At 37.3% G+C, this 26,825-nt stretch overlaps 1 protein-coding gene across 2 annotated transcripts; it reads left to right on the top strand.

Annotated features, from left to right (window-relative positions):
- The first annotated feature begins 235 nt into the window (after positions 1-235).
- Positions 236-26,825, top strand: LOC131699071 (transcriptional activator MN1-like). Of its 2 annotated transcripts, XR_009308010.1 has the most exons (3): positions 236-4,943; positions 19,098-19,266; positions 25,727-25,841. XR_009308010.1 is itself a non-coding variant. In XM_058994782.1 (2 exons), the coding sequence occupies exons 1-2, from the start codon at positions 1,445-1,447 to the stop codon at positions 25,909-25,911; spliced, it is 3,684 nt and encodes a 1,227-aa protein (XP_058850765.1). In that variant the 5' UTR covers positions 237-1,444; the 3' UTR covers positions 25,912-26,825. The 2 variants fall into 2 exon arrangements, 1 of the variants encoding a protein (XP_058850765.1); XM_058994782.1 differs by lacking the exon at positions 19,098-19,266 and having other exon boundaries at positions 237-4,943; positions 25,727-26,825.

Below are 26,825 nucleotides of genomic sequence, written 5' to 3'. Positions count from 1 at the left end.
GTCGGTAAGGAAGCCATGAACATATGAGGAAAAACTGAGAATAAAAAACACCTGACATGCACACGCGAAAGAGGGGGAAGTTTAGTTTTTTAAGCTGATTTGTAAAAAGATGTTTTAATTCAGTGCGTTAGCTTCGTTAGACCACCTTAAGAGCTGGTCCCGCCCTAAACAAGGGACATGCGGGCTACGATTGGTGAAAAGCTAATGGTTGAAATTGATTGCAGAAATGTAAAACTTGTTGCTGCTTATCCTGCACGATGGTCTCACAGTGAGAGCGAGGGAGAGTCTGATCTCACACAGAATTCCTCCTACTGGAGGGGGCACATCAGTAAGAGTCAAGAGGAAAAGAGACACTGAACACAAGAGCTCTGCAAGTGATCATGAGCACATAAGCGGCAGCTGACCGGCACCAGAATAGCACGGATAATATGATCAAGGCTCTATCTACACAGCAGTGGAAAAATAAAAGCGGCTGCTTGGTCTTTTTGACACAGGGATATTTTGTGTGTGTGTTTGTTTTTTGCCGATCAAACAGAAATATCGCCAATTAAAAGACTGGCAAGTCATATGTGTAAATGACTGTTCCAATTGATCAGTTGCAAAATGGAAACAACTGGTCAAGCGTTTTGAGATTTAATAAGAACGTTTTGCACCAGAGGTGCAGCTTCGGAAAGACTGGGTGGAAAGTAACAAGGACGCTTTGACTGAGACCCCAAGGTACGGACAACGGGGCTTTTGACAACTCGGATCACCTGGAATAAAGACTGAAAATCTGGGCTACAGCAGAAGCATTGCAAAAGTGTATTCATGCATTGAAGTTTTACTACACATCCATGCACTGTGTTTTGAAATACAAATTTGGACTAAGATGAGCGCATATTACAAAAAACAACAACAACAAAAATAAATAAACTTTATCTTTTACTAAGGGCAACGAAGAGTAATACTGGAAAATACGAAATTACAGGAATACTTAAAAATAAATAAATGCATAAAAAGAGGCTGTTTGTTTTCATGATTTTACAAAGTTGAATTTATTCACCGAAAGCGGGATCCTATTCCTTCTGAACTGTAACTTTGTTACACGGGAGTACTGCACTGGTGGTGTTTGCGTATAAGTACATATTTTAATTTTTTTTTTTCAATAAGAATATTACAAATCAATGCTTACATACAATTGAGAGATACAGACGTTTGCAGCGCCGCAAAATGTAATCGGCATGGTGAGTTGTTTACAGACACTTTACATTTAAGAATTCGTTTAAAACGACTATTAATATTTGGATTTATTTTCTATTATTATAAATCTCTCCCTTCCCCTTTTTAGATTTTTTTCTAAACTGTGTATTTTTTAAATAATTGCCCACGGGGGGAGAGATATATTCTGCGAGACCAGCTATTGCAGGGCAAGCTGGCTGTCATGCGGTATTGAACCCGGAGAAGTATGTTTGGGCTTGAACAGTTTGAGCATCAGATCAATAGCAGAAACGTTGGCCACGGAGAGAGAAACTTTAACCAGCCTGGACTGAACATGAGCGCCCACTACAAGAACCCGACTTTCCACCCTTCAGGTCCGCCTGGAGCCGTGGAACAAGGCATGGGCACTTTAAACGAGCCCCCAATGCTGGGACTGAACATGAACCTAAACGGGGAGCAGTACGGCTTTCACCCTAGGGGACATAATGAAATACACGCAGGGGGGCTGCAGCAGCAACCCATGCACAGCTTTTTTAACAACCAGCAACCTCATCACGGGCACCCTCATGGCCACCACCCTCATGGCCACCAACACCACCCCCACTTCGGGGGCAATTTCAGTGGACCTGATCCCAGTGCATCTTGCCTGCATGGAGGTCGACTTATGGGCTACAACAGCAGCAGCATGGGGCCCCAGCAGGGCTTTGCGGAGGGTTTTGACCCCATGGCAGAAAATCAAGGAGCAGGAGGTGAGGGGTTTGGGCACCAGCGGCCGAGTAATATGCCTGAGTTTCAGCACCATAACTCCCAAGCCACCAACCACGCAGTCCCGGCTCCTTGCCTCCCGTTAGATCAATCACCAAACCGGGCTGCCTCATTCCATGGCGTTCCGTCCACCACTTCATCGGATGCCCACAGTCTTGAGCAGCGGAGAATGCCTGCTCAAGCTGGTGTGGAAACCTTGGAATACAGTTACCCCAGCGAGACCCCTTCAGGACACTTTGATATGCCAGTGTTTTCCCCATCAGAATCTGATGCACAGCTTCCTCACTACGGGGCTGGCAGGCAGGTACCCGGTGGCAACTTTCCTGGCAATCCAGCTATGCCAAGAGCACCAGGCATGCCAGGCATCTCTAAAGTCCACCACCAGCAGCAGCATGGCGTTTTCTTTGAGAGGTTTGGAAACACTCGAAAGATGTCTGTGGGAATGGAGCCTGGCATCAACGCAAGGCATCCATTGATGCAGCAGCAGCAGGGGGGCTTGCTGGCCAGGCAAAACTCTTGTCCTCCAGCCATCCCTAGGCAACCGCCTACCGAGGCCAGTGCTCCTAACCCTAACCTGCAAGACAACGGGGTGATGATGCCAGGCCAACATAACCAGTTTGAATACCCCATTCACAGACTGGAGAACAGAAGTATGCATCCTTACAGTGATCCTATGTTTAATATGCAGCAGCAGCCACCTCAGCATCCACCAAACCAGAGACTGCAACACTTTGACACTCCCTATTTGAATGTGGCAAAGAGACCGAGGTTTGATTTTCCAAATAACCACAACCCTGAGAACTGTGCTACTTGGAACAGCAACATGCACAACCCGCCGGGCATGGAAAACCACTTATCTCCATCTGCCTACCCTGGTCTTCCTGGGGAGTTTACCCCTCCTGTTCCAGAGGGGTTCCCACCAGGTCCCCCTCTGCAGCATGCAGGCCCCGATCAGCAGTCTTTGCAGCAACGCCAAAATGCAGCAATGATGATTAAACAAATGGCTTCCAGAAACCAACAGCAAAGAATGAGGCAGCCTAGTCTCCAGCAGTTGGGTCACCATGGAGATGTCAGTCAAAACAGCATGGTGCACGGAGGCCAAGTGGGAAATATGCCTCAGCCAAATTTTGAAAGGGAAAGTGGGGGAAGGATGGCGAACTTTGATTCCCAGAACCCACACATGGCTCAGGAGAATACCTGGTTTCCAGGCCCCCACCCTCCTGGAGAAATGCTGCAGCGCAGGATGGGCACCTCCAATGTACCGGGGGAGGCCAGCCCACATGAAATTAATATGCAGCAGAATGGCTCAAATATGCTCTTTCGGCCTGGGGTCAATGGAATGGGCATGCAAGAACCTATGAGGATGCCAGGAGATGGACATGTACAGGCTTTGCATTCCCCTGGCATGCAGTTTGGAAATAATATGGGCAACCTCTCCCAGATGCAGTCTCCCGGGGCTGGGGTTGGGCTCCCAAATGCACCATTAGACCGAAGACCCCCGGACTTCCCCACGCCCCCTATGGGGGCACAGTCGGGTTTCCCTTTCAGTGGGGCAAACAGACCAGGAGCTCCCCACAACAACCCCCCAGGTGTGAATGCTTCCCCAGGCAACTATCCTCCCCAATCTGAGTTTCAGCAAGGCCAGCGCTCCTCTGTTAGTAAGTTGGGGGCACTTTCACTGGGGTCATTTAGTAAGACCAATGCAAAAGATAACATGTTTGGACAGAGCTGCTTGGCTGCCCTTTCGACAGCCTGCCAGAATATGATTGCCAGCCTGGGTGCCCCTAACCTCAATGTTACATTTAATAAGAAAAGCCAAAATGAAGGCAAGCGAAAGCTGAGTCAAACTGAGCAGGACATAAATAGCACGAATGCTGGAGCCACTGGCAACAGTAGCAGTGGGCCTGAATATTTCCAGAGCGGTGCCTCTCAGAACAGTCAGATGCCTGGCGCTGGGAATAGTAACAGCAAGCCCTCAGGTCAAAGTGGCACAAATCAGCCTACCCAAGGCGAAGCTAACCTCTCCCCAAACTACAATATGGACGCAACCCCAGCGAACGAAGGGAAGTCGGTGACAGGGAGTGGGAGTGGGAGGGGGAGGGGGAGAAGAAAAAGGGACAGTGGGCATGTGAGCCCAGGAATTTTTTTTGACAAATTTTCCTCTGACTGCGGGAACCCGGTAGTAAGTCCGGGGCAGCAGGGCCCACCAACAAGTGCTGTAGAGCGGGGTGGTGGAACCCCCCATGATAAGCCCCTCACATCCCCCTCCTGGGGAAAGGGAAGTGACTTGCTGCTTAGCGACCAGCCGGACCTCATGTCCTCTTTGGACAGTGGGATTCAAAGTGTAACAAAATCGGACAGTAGCTCACCTCATGTTGATTTTCCAGATGATGTGAGCACAAATTATGGCAATGAAGATGAGGTGTCTTCTAGCTCAGACAACAACATATCCAAACCTAACAGGAGCCCTTTGGTCACCAGCTCCCCAAAAATACAGAGAGGTGACCATGGACTGCTTAACGGGCAGAAACAAATGGGTCTTGGTATGCTAAATAACACTACCTCTACCCCAGACAGCTATGGGCTCAGTAGCACTGGGGGCGGCCACCCTGGTACACCGGGCATGGAGCAGGTCCGCACCCCGTCTAGCACATCGACGCAGGATGAGATTCACCCTTTAGAGATCCTCCAAGCACAGATCCAACTCCAGAGGCAACAGTTCAGCATATCGGAAGACCAGCCTCTTGCTATGAAGAACAAAAAGCCAGACTGCCCCAGCCAGAACGGGGATAATGAGTTGGTCAATTGTGTCACGGACGGTGGCAAAAACGCAATGAGCACTATTGACCTTGACTCACTGATGGCAGAGCAACATGCTACCTGGTATATTCCCAATGATAAGTCCTTGATGGAGGGCCAGGAGGATGACAAATCCATGGCACCATGGGAAAAGACAAAACCTCAGAATAACAACAAAGAAGGTAAATGCTGTGTTCCTTTTAATAGATAAGAGGCTTTTTTTTTTTTTTTTAACTCGTGACGGTTGTATGCAATGCCTTCCGCAGGCAATGACGGTTCTAAATGATAAAGTCGACTTACTTAAAACAGTAACAACTGAAATAATAATTTAAAAAAAAATCATCGTTTTTGTGTACAAGCAATTGGAAGCAATGGTTCTGGTAATTGTGTAAAATATATTCTAAACAATTTTCTGATAGGAACCTACATACCGCATTTTTACAGTTTTACTGCTCACGGCATTGTTTTGCAAGATATGTAAATAAGAATAAAGTTTGTTAATAGTTTATTTTTCTGGACAGTTCGTCGGTGGTAAATACTTTAATTGTGACTTCTTGGAATCATAGCTTTTTGAGCGGCCTGTGCACATTATACTGCTCTCTATTGAGTAATTGGGAAAGGTTTTGCGTATTAGTAATTTCTCTGTTGAACAGACAGACGGGAATAAAGCGATGCAGACTGCAGTTAGCTTATATGAGTGGGGCCCCGTTCCTAAAGAAAGCAGCAATTGTTCTCATAAGAGAGAGAGAGAGAGAGAGAGAGAGAGAGAGAGAGAGTGAGTGTGAGATGGGGGGGGGGAGAGGGGGGTATTTTATCAGTAAATTAACAGGAGTTTATCTGCAGGTTAGGTAGGATAATCATTGTCTGAAATGCTGGTGTGAACCTCGCTGAACGCTGGGACTGAAGGTCAGGGGACTTAACCAGCATTTTTAGTGGGAATTACTTTTTATTTGCAGAGAACTAGTTTGGATGTAAACAATGGTTTTTAGGTTAGAGAACAATTACTTGTCTTCACAAAAACGTTAGAAACAAAACTATTAATTACAACAAAAAAAGTTTATTCAGTATGTCAGACCTTAATTAATCAGCAGACCTGCTGATCTCAGGATCCAAAAAAAAAGAAGCAACATTTAGAACCAATGCATTGAAAATGTAATTCCTCAGCGGGGTGTTTGCTTTTCCTGTTGCCATTTTGGCATCTCGGTTTGTATTTGTTATTACTCCAGATAATCTAATTGGATAACGTGCATTGCTTGAAACAGTTTAAATAGAACAGGATTAGTTTACCTCTAACGACCACATTGTTGGCGATTAAGGTATTTAATAAAACCATCAATGTTTAGCCCCTCACCCCCCTTTGTCAATGTTAAATTAAAAGTGAATACCCCAAATACGCACTCGTGCAGTTAAGATATCACTAATTGAATGTATTAATTTGTCCAAGTTTAAACATATACTTTTTTTTTCTTACTAGTTTGATTATGGTACAATTTAGAGGAGTTTGCGTTTTACATGTTTTTAAAATATACATCAATTCTAGTTCTATTGTAAGTAAATTACAGCATAGCATGATTCATATTTACTACTACTACGACTACTTTATTATTATTATTATTATTATTATTATTATTATTATTATTATTATTATTATTATTAATATTATTATTCCTGGTGTAAAACAGCTCTTAAGATACCAGGCTATATACAGCACTAGATAACACTGGAATCAACAGTGTCTGAAATCATGTCAGCACTGCACACGACCTTAAAAGGTACTTGTATATTAAGCAGAAACCGAGGGAGTGAAACAAATTATCGTTACCCAGGTCAGGCTCCTAGAAAGCAATTAACAGTTCACATCTGATTATTATTATTATTATTATTATTATTATTATTATTATTATTATCCTGGACTGTATTTAAAAAATACGTTAGAAGATGTAAATAACATTTTAGAATATATATATATATATATATATATATATATATATATATATATATATATATATATATATATATATATATATATAATGATTTGGGGTTTTTGTTTTTGTAATAGATGTTACTAATTTCTCAACAAGGCACATGGGGACACGACCTCTTTTTTAGTGTTGGTTGTACAGTGCTTTCTTGTCTGGGTGTAAAAAGGGATAACACAGACCTAAATCGGCTTCTTGTTTATAGCAGTAAACAGTACTGTAAATTACCTGAACATAATGGGATCAATCTGCTAAACAGGATTCGTGGTCATGATTCATTCACTGGGTTTCCTTGCACATTAAATTTGAAATGCGTGATTTCTGTTAAGGAACGGGGTATCAAAATAAAAACAAACCCTTTAAACGTAAGGTACTTTTATCAATGCACATGATGTAGCCCACTGTAAAATAATAATAGTAAAAAAAGATTATATGTGATATTTTGGGAAATAGCTTCACATTAATAAAACAACAGGCACATTAAAATGAATCCTTAATTTTATTGTTCATTTCGCCTTGAAAAACAGCATTAGGAATAATATTGCTTGTAACTAAGAATTCTTGCCGGTGCAGTTTTTGGCGGTTCCTATAGCTCATCTTTATAAATGGTAAATGTATAAGTTTAGCTATTCCAATATATGACTATGTAAAGCTTGATAACGCAAACGGTGTTTTTAATTCTTCAGAGTTAGTGCACATCACATTTGTGTACCGCGCATCATAGCTTACACTTAAGCGCGCCAACATAATTCGACGTTTTTCCCTGTATTTATTTTCTATTCGATATCACGGTGATTTATTTTTAAGGCTGTAACTTCCCTTTAATTTAAAAACGGTGAAACAGAAGTGGAGAGGGATAGGAGAGTACAGTAGAAAAACGGGGGGGGGGGGGGTAGACATACATAATTTGGCTCTTGATATGCTATTTTAGGTAGCCCCCGCTGCTTGTTCCTTTGTTCTGTTTAACGCTCTGCTCTGGGGGGAGAGAAGGGTTCAGAATTAATGCCGGAGTGTTTAACATGCAGTACAGACCGTGTGCAGCGCATCAGCATTCTCGCCGCTTCGCCCTGGTGCAAGGACATGCATTGGTTTGTTCTCTTCTTTTCCATTTTTAAATGGAGCAGCACAGCATCCCTTTTGCACTGTTCGCATTCCCCCTTTCTTTTTAAATTCTTGTGTACAACATCTCGGGCTGGCGCGATCGATAGCTTGTTAGCACAAATCACAGTTCCTGTCAGATTCGCCTCTAAGTGCCGCACATAGCAAAGGGTTTTTTTTTTTTTTACCTATCTTAAAAAGGTGCAAGATTGTCATGGGAAGTTTACAGTACACTCATTCATTATATATATACACACACACACACACACACACACTATGGTTTGGGATAAATAGCACAAGCACAATTACTGCTTGCTCGTGTTTGTTTAGAAACCCGCGTTTAACAATATGCTGGGTAGTATCAACTGCTATCATTAGTGGGTAATCTCGTTTATTTTGCTCAATGCACTGCTGCCTATTGACAGGGCCTCCCAGTAAACGACCTGCAAGATTACACAGAGGATAACAAATCTTACCAAATAAATAAGCAAATTGCACTGCCTGAAAACGCCTCTCTTTTCACGAGGGCTTGTGTGGTGTTTTATCAACAGTTAAAATTGGCGAAGATAGAAGGGGCAGTTGATTTCTGTCAATTAACCCAACTTGTTATCCATGTGCCACTTTTGCTGGTAGCAATCTAGTCTTGGTAGGTTGGAGTAGGTACGTCAATACAGGCAGGAGAGAATTTTCGTGAAAACTGAAAAAATTAATAATATAATATCAATATTTAAAGTTCATGCATGCGAAGTCAAGCCCATAGCACTGTTTTTTCACTGAAAGGTACACGGAAAAGTATTCCAATATTTATGGAAACCGCTTATTTAAGGTATCAAACAATTTGATACAGTCAAATCGCATAATTTACTTAGGCCCTAAGTAAGCTATACAATTAACTAGGTCTATGTATTACGCCTTTTTACACCTGCTTTAATTTACTGGAACATTCGATGTTTCTTTTTGCACCATTTTATGACCAATAGCTCCTGTGTATTTATATGAAACTTAAGTCACAAATTGTGTAGCAACTTAAAGGTCGCATTCTTTATCATTTGGTAGTGTTTATTTCATAAATTATAACTGATTTAACGGTAACTTTTTATTTTTAGTTAATAAATACGATGTCATATATATATATATATATATATATATATATATATATATATATATATATATATATATATATGTGTGTGTGTGTGTGTGTGTGTGTGTGTGTGTGTGTGTGTGTGTGTGTGTAATAGCTTGGTTTGCCGTCAGATGTAAGAGTTCACCTCAAGCCGGAACCAGTCGAAGCATTTTAGGAGAATGACAGAGAGATTCCTGGCATTTTTTAAGAAGGGGCGAGCGGAATGTAAATACCTGCACGGCGTTCTCCTTCATCTGGAAACGATCGGGAAGCCGCATCAGCAATTGGTAATGCTATTTAAATCCTAAAACAAACACAAACTACAGTAATCAATTGTTTGATAAATAGGTTCAGTAAGATTATATAATTTTATATAATTGTATTGTGAACCATTAATATAATTTATTTTAGTGTGAAATACTTCTTGTTAAGGGTTCAAGGACCCGGCAACAAAATGGTTAAGAAAAAAAAAAAAGTAATTTAACGCTTCCCAGGTGGGAATGGATTTTTTTTTTCAAGGTGCAGTAATCGTTTAGCATTTAAGGGATCTGCCCCCTTCCAGCGGAATTGGTGTTTGTTTACCACGCACATCAACACTTCATACTTTATTTATTAGATGCTCTATAATTGTTTTCCTACAGGTAATACATTAACGTTTAGTTTGTTCATTCGACTGCTGAAATACAACCATAACTGTAAATTAAAGGTGATTAATACTATTATCAGTAACTAAAATAAATGTTAATTTAATAGAATATATGAACTCTGTATATTAAATAAATATCTGTATGTGTTTACTGGAAATGTTTACTGTTTACTGAAAATATATCGGAGCTGGCAAATAAAATGTGCGTTTTCGTAAATCAGATCAGTTTTTTCACTACGAAAGTTAAAGATTCGACGTGACAATTAAAATCGATTTAGTTAAGAGTAGTAACTCTTCAAATCGATTTTACACTTCATACTTTTGGTGTAAATCTATGAATTCGAAAATGTGTCAAATCAAGAATCATGCTTTAAACCATTCCTACAGGTTTATATTTCTTATTCATTGGCGTTTGGTTTATTAATAATAATAATAATAATAATAATAATAATAATAATAATAATAATAATATCAGTATGGATTATAAGATACAAAAAGGAGAAGTTACATAACTACATTTTTAGATAATATATACTAGGCTACAATGCAGATGTCTTGAATAATGTGCATTTGGGTACTACTGAATGATTTTTGTAAGGACAATACATATGTTACGTTATGGCTGCTTAGGGTTGTATCCTGCTGCAACTGAAAGGAAACTTTATATTTTAAAGGGAAATCAACACATTGCCGTTTTAACCAAGACTGCACCTGTCAGAAAACGTCGATAGGTGTGGTTGCTGAAAAACAAACTATACCAACAAGTCTATGCAAGTGTGGAATTATATATTTCATCCAAGTCACTCGGTAAGAAGAGAATTTCTATAGCAGTCATTCAGTGTGCGCTGTCCACGTATTCACTGGCTAAACCTTTTTTTTTTAAATCCAAAAACAACACTAGAATTTGGTTGAAGAATTACGAACACAGCTTTTACCTGTTGTTTGATTTCTATATTTTAAACGGAGCAAAGCTGAACATTTAATTTAAGTTATAACTTAAAACCAAACGGCTTGTGTAATGTATACAAACATACTGAAGTCTGTTTTTCATTATTTTTCGTGCCAGCATAATGCTAATTTCCTCGTTGAGTTATACATGATTGATATTACATTTACCTAATATAGAAAAGGCACTACTTTAGACTGCTTAAGGACATTTCACAATAACCGTAGAAGTCACGACAATTGCCAAATAAGCTATGCGATATTCTCCATTGATTTGAACTGTACATCCAAGACAAATGGACTAATCCTGTGGATTTATTTATGAGGACAGATTAGCATGCAATACTCCCAGTGCAGAATACAATGGGGATAACGTATAAAACTCTTTTTAGTGTTATACACAGTTCGTTAATGAGTTGTGGTCCTCCAAACAGACCTTTTTTTGGCCAGTCTTGCCCAACTACCACAAGAGCGTGTATAATATATTATAGTAATCAAAACATTTTCAATTGCTTTCTGATGACCCGTTAAAACACCCTGCTGCTTGTCAAAATCACACAACAACGACACTAAATGATAATTCCTCAGTGTCTGCTTACTATATCCGTCCATAGTTTAGCCTACACTCATTCAGAAGATTAAACATCAAACCACATGATATAAGAACTAAAAACGTAGACAACGTTCTTTTCTAAGCCTTGTTGGCAGTCCTATTTGTTTACATTCCCACAGATATTTTATATGTAGGGGCGTGTTCCTTAAAACCTGCTTGCCACAATGCCAATCTGTGAGCCAAAAAGACATTCTCCAGTCATGTAACAAATTGCAGCAGTAGGAGGTTATCAATTTTCTGTCATAGGTTAGGAAGCAAAACATTACCAACACTTCCCCAAATTGTGTTTTTTTTTGTTGTCATTATACTGATAACATTTAACAAATGATCTTTTAAACAATGTAACCCTCCCCCCCGTTTAACACAATATGGGGTCACTGCCTCTTAGGAAGTTGTTTTACTAATTTATTAAGCGAACATCCACTGTCATCCCCTAAACCTCTTATCATGAACCCTTATTACTGCAAACTAGACATACCAAAAAACCTCCTGCGATTTCAGTTGCAACCGTATCAAACATGTTCCTTCAGCTCCCCCGTGCATTTGTTACATAAAGTTCTTGGCACAATACTACATTTTGCTTTTCAAACTAATAAGAAGACCACTTGGCTGTCTGTTTAAATAAGCCCAGGGCAGAGGATTAGTGGAGAAGGCTTCTGGGTGTGTGTGCAGGAGGCATGATGTTTTGCCTGTGTGGAGTGTTTAGGAATGGTTTACATCAAGGTTAACACTCACCTACAGGTATAGTCCAAATTCAGTCACCCGTGGGGATGGAAGTATAACGAACAGGCTGCTGAAAGTGCTCTGAAACCCCGACAGCTTCGAACATCGGGAGCTGAATATCGATTTTCAGCTTTTAATTATTATTCTTTAAAATAAAATAATAATAAAAAGTGGATCCCGGCTAAGATAAGACATCTTAATTGAAACCCAGCGTTATGTAGAAGTAGAATTATATTAACTGTTATTTTGTAACACAGCTTAGTTTAACGTGAAGTTAGCCTCATGAAGAGTATGTTAACAAGACAATGGTGTTCTGTTTTTGTTTATTAAGGTAGTAGGTTTGTTTATTAATGAGTCAAACATGGGTTTAGGTTAATAAAGTTGGAACTTGGAACAGATGTGCACAGCATGACATATATTTTGTGTCAGACATATTTGAAATTATTGTAGATTATTATTTGTAGCTGTCTGGTAAGCAATGGGGCAAGGTATTTTAAATAAACTGATTTGGAGATAATTTCATAGGACTGTAACATTTTTATTGACTGAAAAGTCCCACTGGTCTTGCTTGTTAGGTAGATGAAGTAATCAGAATTGTTCCTTTGTGTGGGAGCGGATGACAACAAAGAAATATATTGGGTTAGGGAATGTATTGAAATCACATTTGTTTTATTGATATTTTGTGCTGACAACTTGTAAGCATGTTAGCATTTAGATTTCTAAAGAAATGTGATTTGACATTTTAAAAATGAAACAGCCTTTGGCGTGCATACATGTTCCTGTAAATTAAAGTGTGTTACTGGTTGTATTAATACCACCCCAGTTGGCTAGATGCATACTGTATACTCAAATAATACTATTAGTGTTATTATTATTGCAACAAAGTGAACAATTTCAGTTTTCTTAATTAATAACAATTTTCTTTGAACCTAAATATCATTACTTCATTTATATTATTAAGCACAGTTTGAATTTTAAAATGCCTGTAAGCCATTGAGATATGAAAACTGATAGCAACAATTAAACAGCACATATGGCGTTTTTACTGTCAGTCAACAAAAACAATAATGTAATAATACTTTTTCTGCAAAAAATGATAGATATTGCATTAAAAATGTCATTAATATTCTCATCAATATTAAAGTGAGAACTGGGGGTGGCCTGGTGTCAAGGAAGGACTATTTACAGCAGCAGCCAAGCCTTAGAAGACTACAATACAACTCACTTCAATTAATGGATGAAAGGCTTTATCCATGCAGACTATTGACTTGCTCCTGAAGAAAATTGCCTTTTGTTTTTTTAGAACTTAATTAAGATTTCCTAGTAATTGTCCGGAGGGGACTGCAATGGACATCAAACTCAAAGAGCCAGCAGAGGAAAAGATCTAACCTTTGTCAGTGTTCGCTCCTGGAAAATGGGGCTTTAAATTTATAGACACCTGTGGCTTCCGGCTTTAAACACATCATGAGCCAGCTTTTGTGATCCTTTAAATAATCAGGATTAAAGAACAGTAGTAGGTCATTTACTAGTGAAAAGCCACCTGTTTTAATGCCCTTGATATACCCAGTAAGACAGCGCCACATTTAAATTGCTCTTTTATTCTGAATATAAATACTCAATTACAGTGTCAGTGAATTGTAGTGTGATGTAAGAATCACCTTCATCTTTTATGTTCACCTTGTTATGTGATGTACAAAATAGCTCCAGGAGATTTTTGAAGTGGCGTCCACAGTTTTGGTAGCATACTTTTAGTGTTTGTTTTTTTTAAGAAAAATATTTAGTAGTTGGACTCACAAGGCAGTGTGTTAGGCTACGATTTGATAATCTGGTAAGATTTTTACTTGTTCATTAGTAAACTACTGATTGTTTTATTGGGTTGCGATGCAAAATTTCCTTTAGTGAATACTGTTTCTCTTTCATATTCTAGTTATGTAGGAGAGTCTGTATGAAAAAAGGCTATTGGTAAAGTGCTTGGATTATGTTTAACATTATTTGAATTACAGTAGCAAATCTGTGTCTGTCAGTCCATATCTTAATAGCTAAAAGCTACTAAATTCTTATTTAAATTTTGGGCTCTAAGCATTTCGCTAAGTTTATATCATATATTAGTGTTTTAGTGGAAAGTGGATTACAATAGATGCTAGCTTTTGTATTTTACTCTTATGGTTTATGGATTATAAATTGTGGTGTATTGTGCAATATGTTGACAGCTGTTTGGCAAGTATTTAAGTAACACACTTTTAGCTGTCTTAGTTTTTAGTTGTCTTTAATGAAGGATATTATATGGGATTTATTGTGGCAGTGTTATAAGTAGTGTTATTACCCTGGCTGTTATGAGAGTTTAATAGATATGTAACGGCACAATACACTTTATTAAAGAAATGTAAGTCCTTGTAAGTCTGATGAAAGGAAAGTGTGTCTGCTTGACTTCTTATAGTTTTGGCTTACATCTCCATCTTGTTGTTGCTCTACTGTGGTTTTTCCTAATATAACTGCATGTTTTATCAATTGTGATTTTATTAAAACACCCATGTTAGGGTTTGTAAGCTTTTTTTAAACATAATCTTATGATATTATCTTGATCTGATATAAAAATATCTCCAGCATGTTAGTTCTAGAACATACAAAGGACACAGTTTTGTGGGTCTTATACCCACCCACCTCCCTCTAATTAATTTCAGAGTGTGTCTGCGTGTTCACAAAATGTGTTGAGATTCCCAGTGGTCTGTGTATCTTGAAGAGTTAATGAGTTAAGTTTAAAAATCATAATTATATCATACACAAGAGCAGTGACTGCACATGGTTTTATTAAGGGGGTTGTACATCATTTTGAGCTTTCTAATGTGTAAACTAGATTATACTTCTGTTTGACAGTTCACTGACTTGCAAATTCTGTAGCTATTGGGCTTTTTTTTACCGCAGGAAATTCTAAGTAGTTTAACAATTCAATCGAGTAGCTTGCACTGTAAACACATACTCAAACGTGGCTTAAGAATTTGCTAGATGTTGGTTTAAGAAAGATTTTGATCCAGCTACATACTGTAGGTTTTAGGCAGGTGTTTTCCTACCTGCAATCTCAGATTAGATTTATTTTTCTTTCTATTGAGTACTTGTTTAATGAGTCAGTAAGTCAATTGTAGGTTTTGTTTGCTCTCATGTGAAAAGGGAAAACAATAATACGTTTGAAAAGGGTTAATTTATTTAAGTTCTGATATGCAAATATTACTGTTTTTACACCAGCTTTTCAAGTAGAAGTCATTCTCAATATTTGTGGAAGAATTTGTTGTATTTTAAAGAATGAATAAAATATATATGGCTATAAATAAATATATTTATTTTGGAATTATCTGGAAAACAAAAGTATAATCCTTACCATATTACATTAAAATAATCTATTGGGAGTAAACCCCATAACATTAGATAATATAGATTTATTTCAGATGTAATTTGTGCATTGGTTTCCTTTTGAAATTTAGAATTTCTTATATGAACAAAAACATGGTAATTTTTCCCAGTACTGTCCCAGTAAAAAAAAAAAAAAAACTATATAAAGTTGATACATATTTTTCCACTTCTTCATACTGATTGGCTCCTGCATGGTGAAGTTTTAAAGCCCCCTCTATCAGAAGACCTATTTGAATTAATGCCTGAGGCACTCGGTGCACGTTGAGCCCTAGCTCTCAACTGTTTTTCATTATAGACGATGCCCATCTTTTTTCACATAAAAGAAAAAAAATATATATATACCCTTGTTTACTCACAAAGACTCGTCCCCGCTGTGTGGCAGTACTTTCACATCACAAGAGTCTGAGAGTAAAGTTTTGCACGATATTTGAATCTTAAATAGCACAGGCTTTAAAAAAAAAACTGAAAATCAGTCAGTTAAACATATTGATGTTACATAGAAGAGTATATACAAATCTAAAAATAAACAAGCAAAGCTGTTCCTGAATGGCCAGACCCTGCACAAAGGAGAGGGTCTTTAGTAAGCTTCCTGAATTGTCAGGCTCTGGAGTAAGGTAGTTGTATTGCAGTGATAATTTAACAGATTTTAGGCAAAACCTGTGTGATAATGAATCTTATGTAGTACTGAAGACAACCGCAATTGTTTAATTCGTGGTGACAACCCTGGCTGGAATTGGCAACTTTTCAAAGTTATTATTTGTTATGGTGTTATGAAAAGTGATACAAATGGTGTTGGTGGTTATTTGAAAAGTTGTCATGTAACTATTGTAGTGATCAGAAGGGCATGATAAAATGATACTTTAAAATGCAAAATAAGCCCATATAAATATATATATACTGACCACATGTATCAACTTGCTTCTTTGACATTCATATACAAAGACGCGCCCCTGTACCTTTGCTTTTTATATCGCAGCCTGTTGCACAATCCTTGGAATACAATCTGCAAGGCAGCAATATGTGCACAATGGTTACAGAAACACTTTTTAGTTTTATATAATGTTACTGTATGAGAAACTCAAGAGTGAGTAAAAAGCAGCATGGAGATTTACCTTGGAAAAATTCTTTGGTGCCTGTCAGGTATAAGCATAGCAATATGTCACTCATCTTATTGGTTTGGTTATCATTATCTAATTGTTGCTTTTTTTCTTAAGATGGTAATAGTAACAATAAAAAAAGAAGACAATTGTTATACAACAATATTTAAAAGGAAAGTTAAATTGATGGCTGACTTTATCCCCCCCCCCCCCCCCTCGATAATCTCTACAGCTGAATGCATTAACTGTGTCTATTCGCTAGGCACCTGAGACCGCAAGTGGTGAGATATTCAATGGAAGCTGGGTTAAACAATGCTTTGCATTCCAGACTGGAGAGGGAGTTGAATGGGTTAACTGTGTCTTAAAAAGAAACGCACACAAAAAGGCTGTAACCTCACGTCAGGACCGCTGAGCCTGGGAATAGGGATGGGGAAGAGGGCCCCTTTCAGGGAGCGTTCAGGCAGAAAGGCTAGTTGTCATACCCACAGGCTTACCCGACAAGCCCTGGGCTGACACCTAACACTCTGGGGGGCTTAAAAAGGGGAGAGGAGACAAAAACGAAATCATTCCCTCGTCTCTGATAAGTTTGTTTGTTTGTTGTTTTTCAGCACTGTGCATGGAAAAGCTATCACCTGTTGGAAGTTGTGAGTCTCAAATTGTTATGTCAAAAGACTATCCCGAGAGAAATTCGAACTGTGTTATGAAAGTACTGAAACCGTTAGAGGGCGACTGTCTTTACAACGATTCACAATGAGATTATTGAGGTTTTTGCTCAAGTGTGCGCTGTTTTATTCAAATCATTACATTTTTTTTTTAGTTTTGCTAAGGTAATGGCTTGCTCTTCAAAGCTTTAAAAAATAATTTATGGGCTTGAAGTTGTTGAGATTTTTTTTATTTTTCTGCTTTATTTAAATGTTGTATTTGAGCCTTTCAGTAAAAGCACAGTAAATACTGTCATGTGTTATGAAGTACTATTTATAATTCTACAGTAGCATTCAGTCACAAACAAATGCATTGTGTTAAGAAAACACTAGAAATTAGGTTGACATAAGTATACTTCAAATTACATGTGCGTGTGCTTGATATGGACATAGTCTTTATTGGGATTGGGGTAGTACATTAACTTCCTGTATAAAAAGATTAAAAGCTAAACCTTAATAAAAATGATATTGATTTTTCCCTGAACCTAAACTGAATCATTAAAACTATAAGGATTTACAGTGTTAACGCCTAGACTGAATGTTCACCAGTGTTATTTTCTAAAAAGGTAGTAAAGGTATTTTGGTCGTGGTAAAATTGCTTATAGTACCCAGACATGTTTTCATTTTCCACTCAAGATATTATTTACTTGCAGGATCATTGGAATTAGATATTTATCAGACATATTACGATTCCAGCTGATTTCTTATACTTACTACACTTTGATTAATTTCAGATGTACAGATTTCTGCTGACGTTCACAGAATACAAAAAATAATAAATGCAGACTCTTATGATATGCAGTAACAAAAAAACTCAGTTTACACCTAAAACTAAAGCTATGTATATATTTATTTAATTTTATGGAATGATTTTATAGTCACATTTCAATAGTAAACCCAGCCTTTTAAATCTAGTGTCAATATTTAATATTTTAGAAAATTGTTATCATTCACATTCATACTGACTAAAAATGATATATATATATATACAGTATATATATTTACAGAATGACAATTAAGGCGTTAAAATAAAGAACCACAGCTTTGGTTGTGTAATAATATCCTTTGCAAATAAGCAAATGAGGCAGACTAATATTAAAAAGGAGTTCCAGTTGTTCAGTATGTCCTGGTAGTCAACAGTCGCAGCACTTACTGGATTACTGAGTTTCAAACTAAATTCATACTAAAACTACAAGACAAAGGAGACTAACATTTTGGCTAATTCCTTGCCATGTGAGGATTGATGTATCTTTAGTTAAAAATAAAGCCTATTGCATATAAAATACAACTATTAAACACTCAACAGTGTTAAATTCAGAAATATTAAAATAAATGTAATACATTTTTCAGTGTGAAGAACCGTGCTTTTAGTATTTCTCAATTGTATTTAAAGCATGTAAATTGCATGTAGCTGTGTCACATATATACTGACATATACTATACATGGCCATATACATAAAACTGTAAATAGTTCAGAATAGCAAGAAAAAGTACATGCTATTTGTTTGTCTATTGCTAATACTGACAGCTAGCTAGACCGATAATCCACAGTTTGTTCTTTATTGAATACTGGGCCCTGCACACACAGCTTTGACTTGATTTAAAAACATCAGATTAATTACGGTTTGCTATTGATGAAATATTTCTAGACAGTTGGTAAAGAAACCAAACAATAGTTGTTGGCAGTTCCATGACTATTAAACTTTAATTCAACAAAACCGTCTTTATTCACAGAAATGTAGCTAATGAGTTATTTAGAGTGAATATATCATAAACGGTATGAGACATGCAATCTGTCCCATTCCACATGGGAGAGCACCAGTCACATTTACATCTCCAAATGCAGTCCAAATAATAGAGATTTAGCTTTGAGCTTGTAATAGGAATTGCCTGCCTGTAGCTGCAGTGTAAATGAAGCATGCTGACATGTAAATTGCTTCTTTATTTTGTAGTATGTCTTTCGCTGTGTGGAGCGGTGCGATTGACTGCACTCCTTTTGATTTTAGGGAAGAAAATTTGCTAGGGAGTCACAGTAAATGCTGCTAGCTGGAGTTTGCAACTTCTGGGGGAAAAACAAAACAAGATTACATTGGAGACCCCAAAGAGGATTGGGAGGATATTTCAAGTTAACAACGGAGAAAAAAAGAAAAGAAAAACAACACCACAGCTATTAAAGTTAGTAGTAGAGTTCAATTGATACATTTCCACCACTCTCTGCTTCTAACTTCTTTGTGTAGGAGCTGAGTTTAATGCACAAGCGCAATCGCCCACTGTATGGAACATTGAAGTTTTATTTTGAATATAGTAATTGACACAGCAGTAAATGGGAAGGTGTAGAAAGCAACAGTCGAGCATTTTAAATATAAAAGTTGACCCCATTTATGAGATGCCCTCTATTCAGATCACCTTTTTGGATAGGATGTTATCAAAGGACGTAATTTCCTATTTTTAATAGTTGGCTAACTGTGATTATGCAGGGCACAGCTTGTCTCAGTCCAGATAATGTATTAGAAGGAGAGGGGGGTGTATATTCAGTATAGTGTATATGAAAGATACAGTAAGTAAGTACAGTGTTTTTCAAGATAGTTATTGAAGCAGCGGGGAAACTCCTATTGCAGTTTTTAAACCTCTAGTCTTTCACTATCGTAGACTATTGCTATATAGTGGAGGGCGCAGCTTGTGCCAGTCCAGAGAACCTGTTTAAAGACGGCTACATATACTGTATATTGAATATAGTGTATGTGAAATATACTGTAAATTAGCCTGCTAACTGGGTATACAATAAGGATACAAAAAACTGTGCTGGAGGTATAAAACAAATGTACCACAGAAAAGTAGTCTTAGTAGTTTAATTATTTGTAATATTATTATTAGTAGTAGTCGTATTAGTTGTAGTAGTCTACAACTAATAATAATTCTAAGGATAAAGGAAATACGTTGGCCCTGGTTGGCTGCAAGCTGCTGGCTCAGTGGCTGGCAGTCAGGGGCTCTGCTGAACGCATGGCTAGCTATTGAGGATGGGCCGCTGCCTGCTGGGCCCATGCTGTGCTCAATGAATAGGCCAGGGCGCGGCGCAGAGCAGGGGCTGGCGCTTTGTCAGGCCACTCAGGGAAGTGTAAGGGACGAGCCCCCCGGCTCACAGGCTTTCCAGAGATCTTCACCTCCTGCCCGTCACTTCCAATCTCCTCGGGCCGGCTGAAATCTAGAGGAGTCGAAACAGTCTGGGCTCTGACCTTTACCAGAGCAGGGCTGTGTGTGAGCAGATGCAGCACAACCAAAGCCATGTTGATGTTGTCGTTGTTGGCTTGGTGTTACTGGTGGCAGTTTAATAAGAGTCTAAGTGAATCCGTCTTTGTAAATAAGTGAGGAGCGTATTATTAATTGCAGAATTTGAATTACAGAAATTCTCATCCGTAATTGTTAAACACTCAAATAGTGCTGAATTTAGAAATACTAAAAAAAGAAAGTCAAAATGTTTGTCACTGAATTTCTGAAAATATTCCAGTTATATGTTTGATAATTATGAATATGTAGTTATGATTAATAATAATAATAATAATAATAATAATAATAATAATAATAATAATAATAATAATAATAATAATAATCCTTATAACAACAACAATAATAAAGATGGTTATTGAAGTCAGCATAGTTATCAGTTGTCCTGTAGTTGTAGTAGTATTCAATAAAAAAAAAATCTTTAAAAAAAAAACCAAAAAAAAAAACCTCATTCAGGCTTTTTAAATCAAGCTGTTTTAATTAACTGCGACTAACTGACTTATTTACTGTAAAGCAATCCTCTAAAAAATAAATAATAGCAGAGGCCTAGTCATGCATTTCCTATTGCTTTCCCTGGATAGCGCTTCGCTGACACCAGTGTCTAGTTATGCCCTGGCCAGCACTAGCTGTGACAGGACAAAGGCACGTACAGACGATACTTTAACGCTGCCCTTTCACAGCTCAGCACTGCCCTAAATGCACAAGCTAAAATCTACAGGAACTCAAACTGATAGTACTAAAGTGCAGAAGCCAGCTGCACATGCATTACAACCCCAACAAAATAATCCTTGGTTTAACACTCCTGTAGGAGGCCTGGTAGTAGGACGTTTTTAGAAGGATCCCCAGGCTCAATTTTGTAGCCGTGTTGATGTTAGAGGCCAAACTGCTGTAAATAACTAGACTGCAAAGTACACTAAGGGTTTTTTTTTTTAAAAGGATACCTGACTGTAAATTCTAGGTTGTTGGGATTGCTAACAGGCTTCAGCCGAATAACATGTGTATTGTATTGTGCTTTGGGAGTTGGTTTATATTTGTTACAAATATCTGTTCTTCATTACATGTCTTGGGAAATGGTAATAGTGTAGGACATTCTACAATCCGTTATTGTTTACCAGTGTATTTTTACAAGGTAAGACTAAGACAAGTAGCCAAAACATGCCTTCATCAGTGTACACTTGAGTTCTTATCATTTTACTGCAGAATGATTGAGTGAAGTTATGGATGGATATATTAGACTTAAACTGGTAATGTCTTTATATTTTGGTCTAAATGTAATCCGTTTTTCTCTTATTTTGTAAACATAAGAGAAAATGCTTAAAAAAAGATTGCACACCATGTCCGTTCATACATTGTGAATCAGTCTTAAAAACAACACTTTTTAAACACTGTCTGTAATTGGTTTGTGGACCACTGTTTTCAATTAGAGGGTTTAACAGTATATTTGGCATCAGTATTGACCCTGAATATTTTCATGAATACTTAGCAACATTGTAATCTGTTGCAGTGCAATTGCAGCAGTGTGTATTTGAACCAGGAAAGTACAAGGGGATTCTGCACTTTGGCACATGAAGCTGTAGGCTTTCCTTCCAAATGTCTCCTGATAACAGATTAACTGAGCTAATGCCTTGTGTTTGAGGAACTGTGAAATGAATTGTAGTTCCCTCTGCTTCTCTCTGCATTTTTACACATGTATTGATATCGAGCCAAAGGTACTGTGTGACCCTGCAGCAGTAGGAGGTTATCAGTGTTTACATTTTTTGAAACACAAATTCCATTGAATAAAATTAGTAAAGATAAGTAATAAAACATCATCTTCCATGCAGTATTATTATTATTATTATTATTTGTTTATTTAGCAGATGCCTTTATCCAAGGCGACTTACAGAGAGTATATACTATATTAATATATCAATGCACCTAAACAAGTTTGCTTTATATTTTATTAAACTAGAATGAGCCTCAGCATTCTTTAGCCTGCTTACTGCAGCCTTAATTCTGCAGCCTTAATTCTGAAGAAAAGTATATATGACAAGTTATATTTGTATATATAGTTTATGCTAGCAATTTCTAGTCATCGATCTTGCGAAGATACTGCGTGTATTAATTTTCACCTCGTACCAGCAGTTTTTAGTCATAGACACAGGCTGTTAATGGCATCAATCTCCATTACACTTTGGCAATCTTTTGATTTCTTTAGCAGTTCAGAAAGATGCCACTGTATGCATTTTTGATACCTGGTAGGACTGTGTTTTATCTTAGAACGCAGAAAAGTGGAAAATGGATAGCCCAAGTGGGTAAGTCATAGTTGCTGACAACTTGAAAAGCAATACAAATAGATAAAACCACACATTGGCTTGAATAGCATTTTAGTTGCTGGTGAAAAAGTCCCTATAGAAACCATTCAGCATGGCCTATGTGGCTCTTCTAAGCCCCAGTGAGAAGGAGCTGCATGTCTCTCTAGCAGTACTTGCACAGCAGTGCTTGCATGCAAAAACACAGTTCTCTTTGAATACCACAGATGCTCTTGTGGTTGGACCTAAAGTATTTATACAACATTGGCTATGTGTGGCTGAAACAAAGAAAGAATCCCCATGTTGGGTGGAACGTTAAGTCTCACAAGAGAATTGCGTTTAGTTGTCCTTTTCTTCACTGACAACTAGGATTTTTGAAGCCAGATGGCTATACATTTATTTTTCTTAAAGCTGCAGTGTCACACAATCATGATTTTACACCAAAATGTAATCCATCTATACACTGCTACATAGTTGCACTTTGTTTACAGTCCATTTTGTTTCTAGTCTCCAGTTGTATTTTGTTTTGTAACTGCATGCAATGGTAGGAGATTTTAAACTGTTATAGTAACGTTGATGCTAGTAGATAAATACAGTATGCCCAGGTTTAACTGGAAGTGCAGTAAGATATGCAGTAGAAGAAAGAACAGGATAGCAATAATACCAACAAGCAAACAAATAAGTGGATTTCACTTTGCAATACATTAAGTGCTCAATAAATGGGAGGTTGCTCTTGGATTTGTATGTTCAGTAAGCCTTTTATAATGCTGGCACATTAATGGGGGTTGAAACATTGTTTAACCCCAGCAGAGATCAATGGTTTTGACTTCTAAGCATCAGAGTTTGACAATTATGTCACAGTAGGCTTCAACCTGAAGGCCCAGATGGGTCCTTAGGTTTGCATAAATACTTCACAGCTAGAGAAGTGGCCAGTGTTATGCAAGAGTTAATAAGGGCACCTTCCTTTGAGCTGATGGCTTAAGAAATGGTAATATTATGTTGAGTGGCTTGGGGTCCTTCATACACAAAGCAACTGGTAACCTGCCACATGTCTGGTGCCAGTTCCTTACATTGGCTTGTATATATTCAGTACTACCAGTCTCAGCATGCCTCTTTCAACAGGTGTGTCTTCTGTGTGTCACCTGCTGCCAATGTGCCTGTGTTTCTAAAGAACAGCACACACAACATATGTTGGAAAGTATTGCAGGACTCACTTGTATCATTCAAGTCATACTTTTGGTGCTTTTCATGTTGCATTTGTACAATAAAAAGGATATCAACTGAATATTGGGTTATAAGTAGTGGAAATTCAGATTAAATGATATACAGAATTATCAAATATTATTTCCTATGAAATTCCACTGAAGTAATGCCAGATGTATGATGATCATTTATTTTTACAAACATGTGAATTGAAACTTATTTTAAAGTATCTAAGTTCAATTGTGGATTGTTTTTTTTTATGTGGATTCGATAAACGCATCATCATTAATCATCTATTTATTGCATGAATTTATAATCAAAATATTTTTTCTAAAAAGTTATAGAATTGGCCCTCAGTTATATTGAAATAGACTTGAGTTTTCTAATGGTATTAGAAAATTAAGGGCTTTATTCCAAAAATAATAAGGAATTTTTTTTAGGGACTTTTTATAAGCATTCTCTTATGTTAAACAACACTTGACTATAAACTAATCTCTTAAGCTGCATCCACACTGGACAGAGTGATGCGAGCGAAGTCGCTGAATGTCAATCCACACAAGATGGGACTTGGAAACGATCCAAAAGACTGGAAATAAACACATGCATTCCTATTGGACATACTAGAGATGGGCTGTCCCATTCCAAAACAGGTCTTGTTTTGATAAAAGGTTACCACCCTGACTTCCGGCAGCTCTGTTGTAAAATAAAGGTTGGACTTGTAAAATCTATAGATGAGTTATTGAACATCCCTATATAGCCAACAGTTTTATTGTTATCATCATTATTATTAGTAGTAATTGTACAGTTGTAGTCGTAGTATTTTTTGTTTTGTTTTTAAAGTATTTTAAAGTGCAACATTATTATTATTATTATTATTATTATTATTATTATAATCTGTGTTATTATGCACTTACCTTGTATTATTATTTACTTTTATTTAGTTTTTCCTTTTAAAACAGTCCGGTGAACTTGATAGAAAATGCTTTATAAATACGGCTCATAATCTTCAAAACTATGTATGAGCTTGGTAATGTTTTACAACACATAGAACAGTATGACCACGATAATATTTTTGTTTGTTTGGTGAATCTCCACAAAACTTCACTTTGTGCGTATGTAAAGACCTTCTTCTTGTCACGGATTTGTGCCACAGAACAATTTATGAACAAAACATTATTTATCATTAAAACAAACAAACCAAAAAAAAAAAGCCACATCTTAAAATTGGGTCACATGTTCAAGTTATGTGAATGTGGGACTGTTTGTGTCATTTTTAAAAGCCAGCAAAAGTGCACTTTTTTATTTAAATGCTGAATATGTAGACTGCATGTATGATCTGGTTTATTTTTGCTTATTAATAAACTTAATTTTATGCAACATGCATAATCAGAAAGAAAATGTCTCTAAATGCACCGCCTGCAAGCCACCCAGACATTGTCTTACTTCTGGGTGTCTTTGTAGTCGTTCAATTTGCAATCATATAATACTGGATACTGCTGCACCTCATAAATTAATTTTTTGTCGTCCATGATTAACTTGGCGTGACTTGTTTTGAGGCGTGACATGTTTTGAGGCGTGTGTTTTGACGTGTGTCAAGGGTGTTAGCCTTGCTTCTGATTGGTCAGTTTTATTCCAGTCGCACAAAAAAAAAATAGAAACAGGCTCTATTTTAGTGACATGGAAAATTTTCAAAGCGACATCGCTTGCTGCTGGTGTGGATACTCCCATTTGACTGCAGTGACTTCTAAATTATTCACTCGCGTCCAGTGTGGATACAGCTTTAAACAATCAAAAAGGTTTTCATGAACTGTGTTGTACTCATTACTAATTTTCCATTTCTTTTTTTTTTCTCTGTGCAGCCCAAGACCTACCCCAGAACAAACCCTCTGCAGCGGGCCAGAATGGAAGCCATGTTCAGTGTCTGTCGGTCCACTGTAACGAAGACATGGGCGAGTCGAAGGGCCGGACACCAGTGCCACCCTGGAGGTCACTGCACTCAGACATCTCCAACCGCTTCGGGACCTTTGTGGCAGCGCTGACCTGACTAAAATGACTCTTTTTTTTTCTAAAAAAATAAAAATAAAAAAAGAAAGAAAAGCAAATCAATACAAATAATAAGAAGATGGACGCTACAGTCAGGTGGACTTTTCTAACTGCAGAGTGGCATTCAGACCCGTTAACCTCAACATTTTTTTTTTATATATAAAACAAACAAACAAAAAAAACTTCTACCACAGTATGTTACCAGTGTTACGTTTTCAATTTTTTCTTGGGATAGCTGGACTAATAAACCCCTTATTATGGTTCTTGGCACTTGATGTACATCAATGTTATTGTCAAAGGGTGGCATTAATAATGGTTAATGTCAATAGGTGCAAGTGTAAAAGATGGATGTCCGCTGGTGGAAATAAAGAATTATATTCATGTATTTAATTATCGGATTTAATTATCGATTGAGCAAAGTTGCATTGGGGGATTTTTAAAACATTTTTAATTATTTCTTTTTTTATATATACATATGTTTGCTCCCCAAGATCTATCACTTAAATACACTATCGGGTTACATAAAGTATTTGTTGGCCAACTGTAAAATTGCCCAACCTTTTAATTATACAAATTTATATGACATGATATTTATAGAGTTGTGTTGGGTACATTATAGCCCTATTAAAAGGGAGTGTTGGCCAAAATGAATTAACCATTGGACTTAATAAAACATCTATCAGCTGTACATATCAGTTTTCATTTTGCGTATGCAGAAACATTTTGATTATGACTTTAAGGGGCATATTAAGCATTTACTCCTTTTTTTAAATATCTAAAACACCTGTTAATTTTCCAAAACTAGAACCAAACAACTAAGTAATATATTTAAAGTTCTCTGAAGCACTTTCAAGGTGTTTTGTTTTTCATCTTGTTACATTAATGTGATTTGTTTCTTCTTAAAAAAAAAAAAAA

The sequence above is a fragment of the Acipenser ruthenus genome, chromosome 21 (assembly GCF_902713425.1).
Source record: "Acipenser ruthenus chromosome 21, fAciRut3.2 maternal haplotype, whole genome shotgun sequence".
In the NCBI taxonomy this organism is placed as follows: domain Eukaryota; kingdom Metazoa; phylum Chordata; class Actinopteri; order Acipenseriformes; family Acipenseridae; genus Acipenser; species Acipenser ruthenus.
This window is presented reverse-complemented; position numbering and strand designations above follow the sequence as displayed.

Excerpts from the sequence above, each read along its gene's own strand:
- LOC131699071 (XM_058994782.1), top strand. The coding sequence starts at position 1,445 with ATGTTTGGGCTTGAACAGTTTGAGCATCAGATCAATAGCAGAAACGTT. Across the intron at positions 4,944-25,726 it reads TCAGAATAACAACAAAGAAG|CCCAAGACCTACCCCAGAAC; the intron begins GTAAATGCTGTG and ends TTCTCTGTGCAG.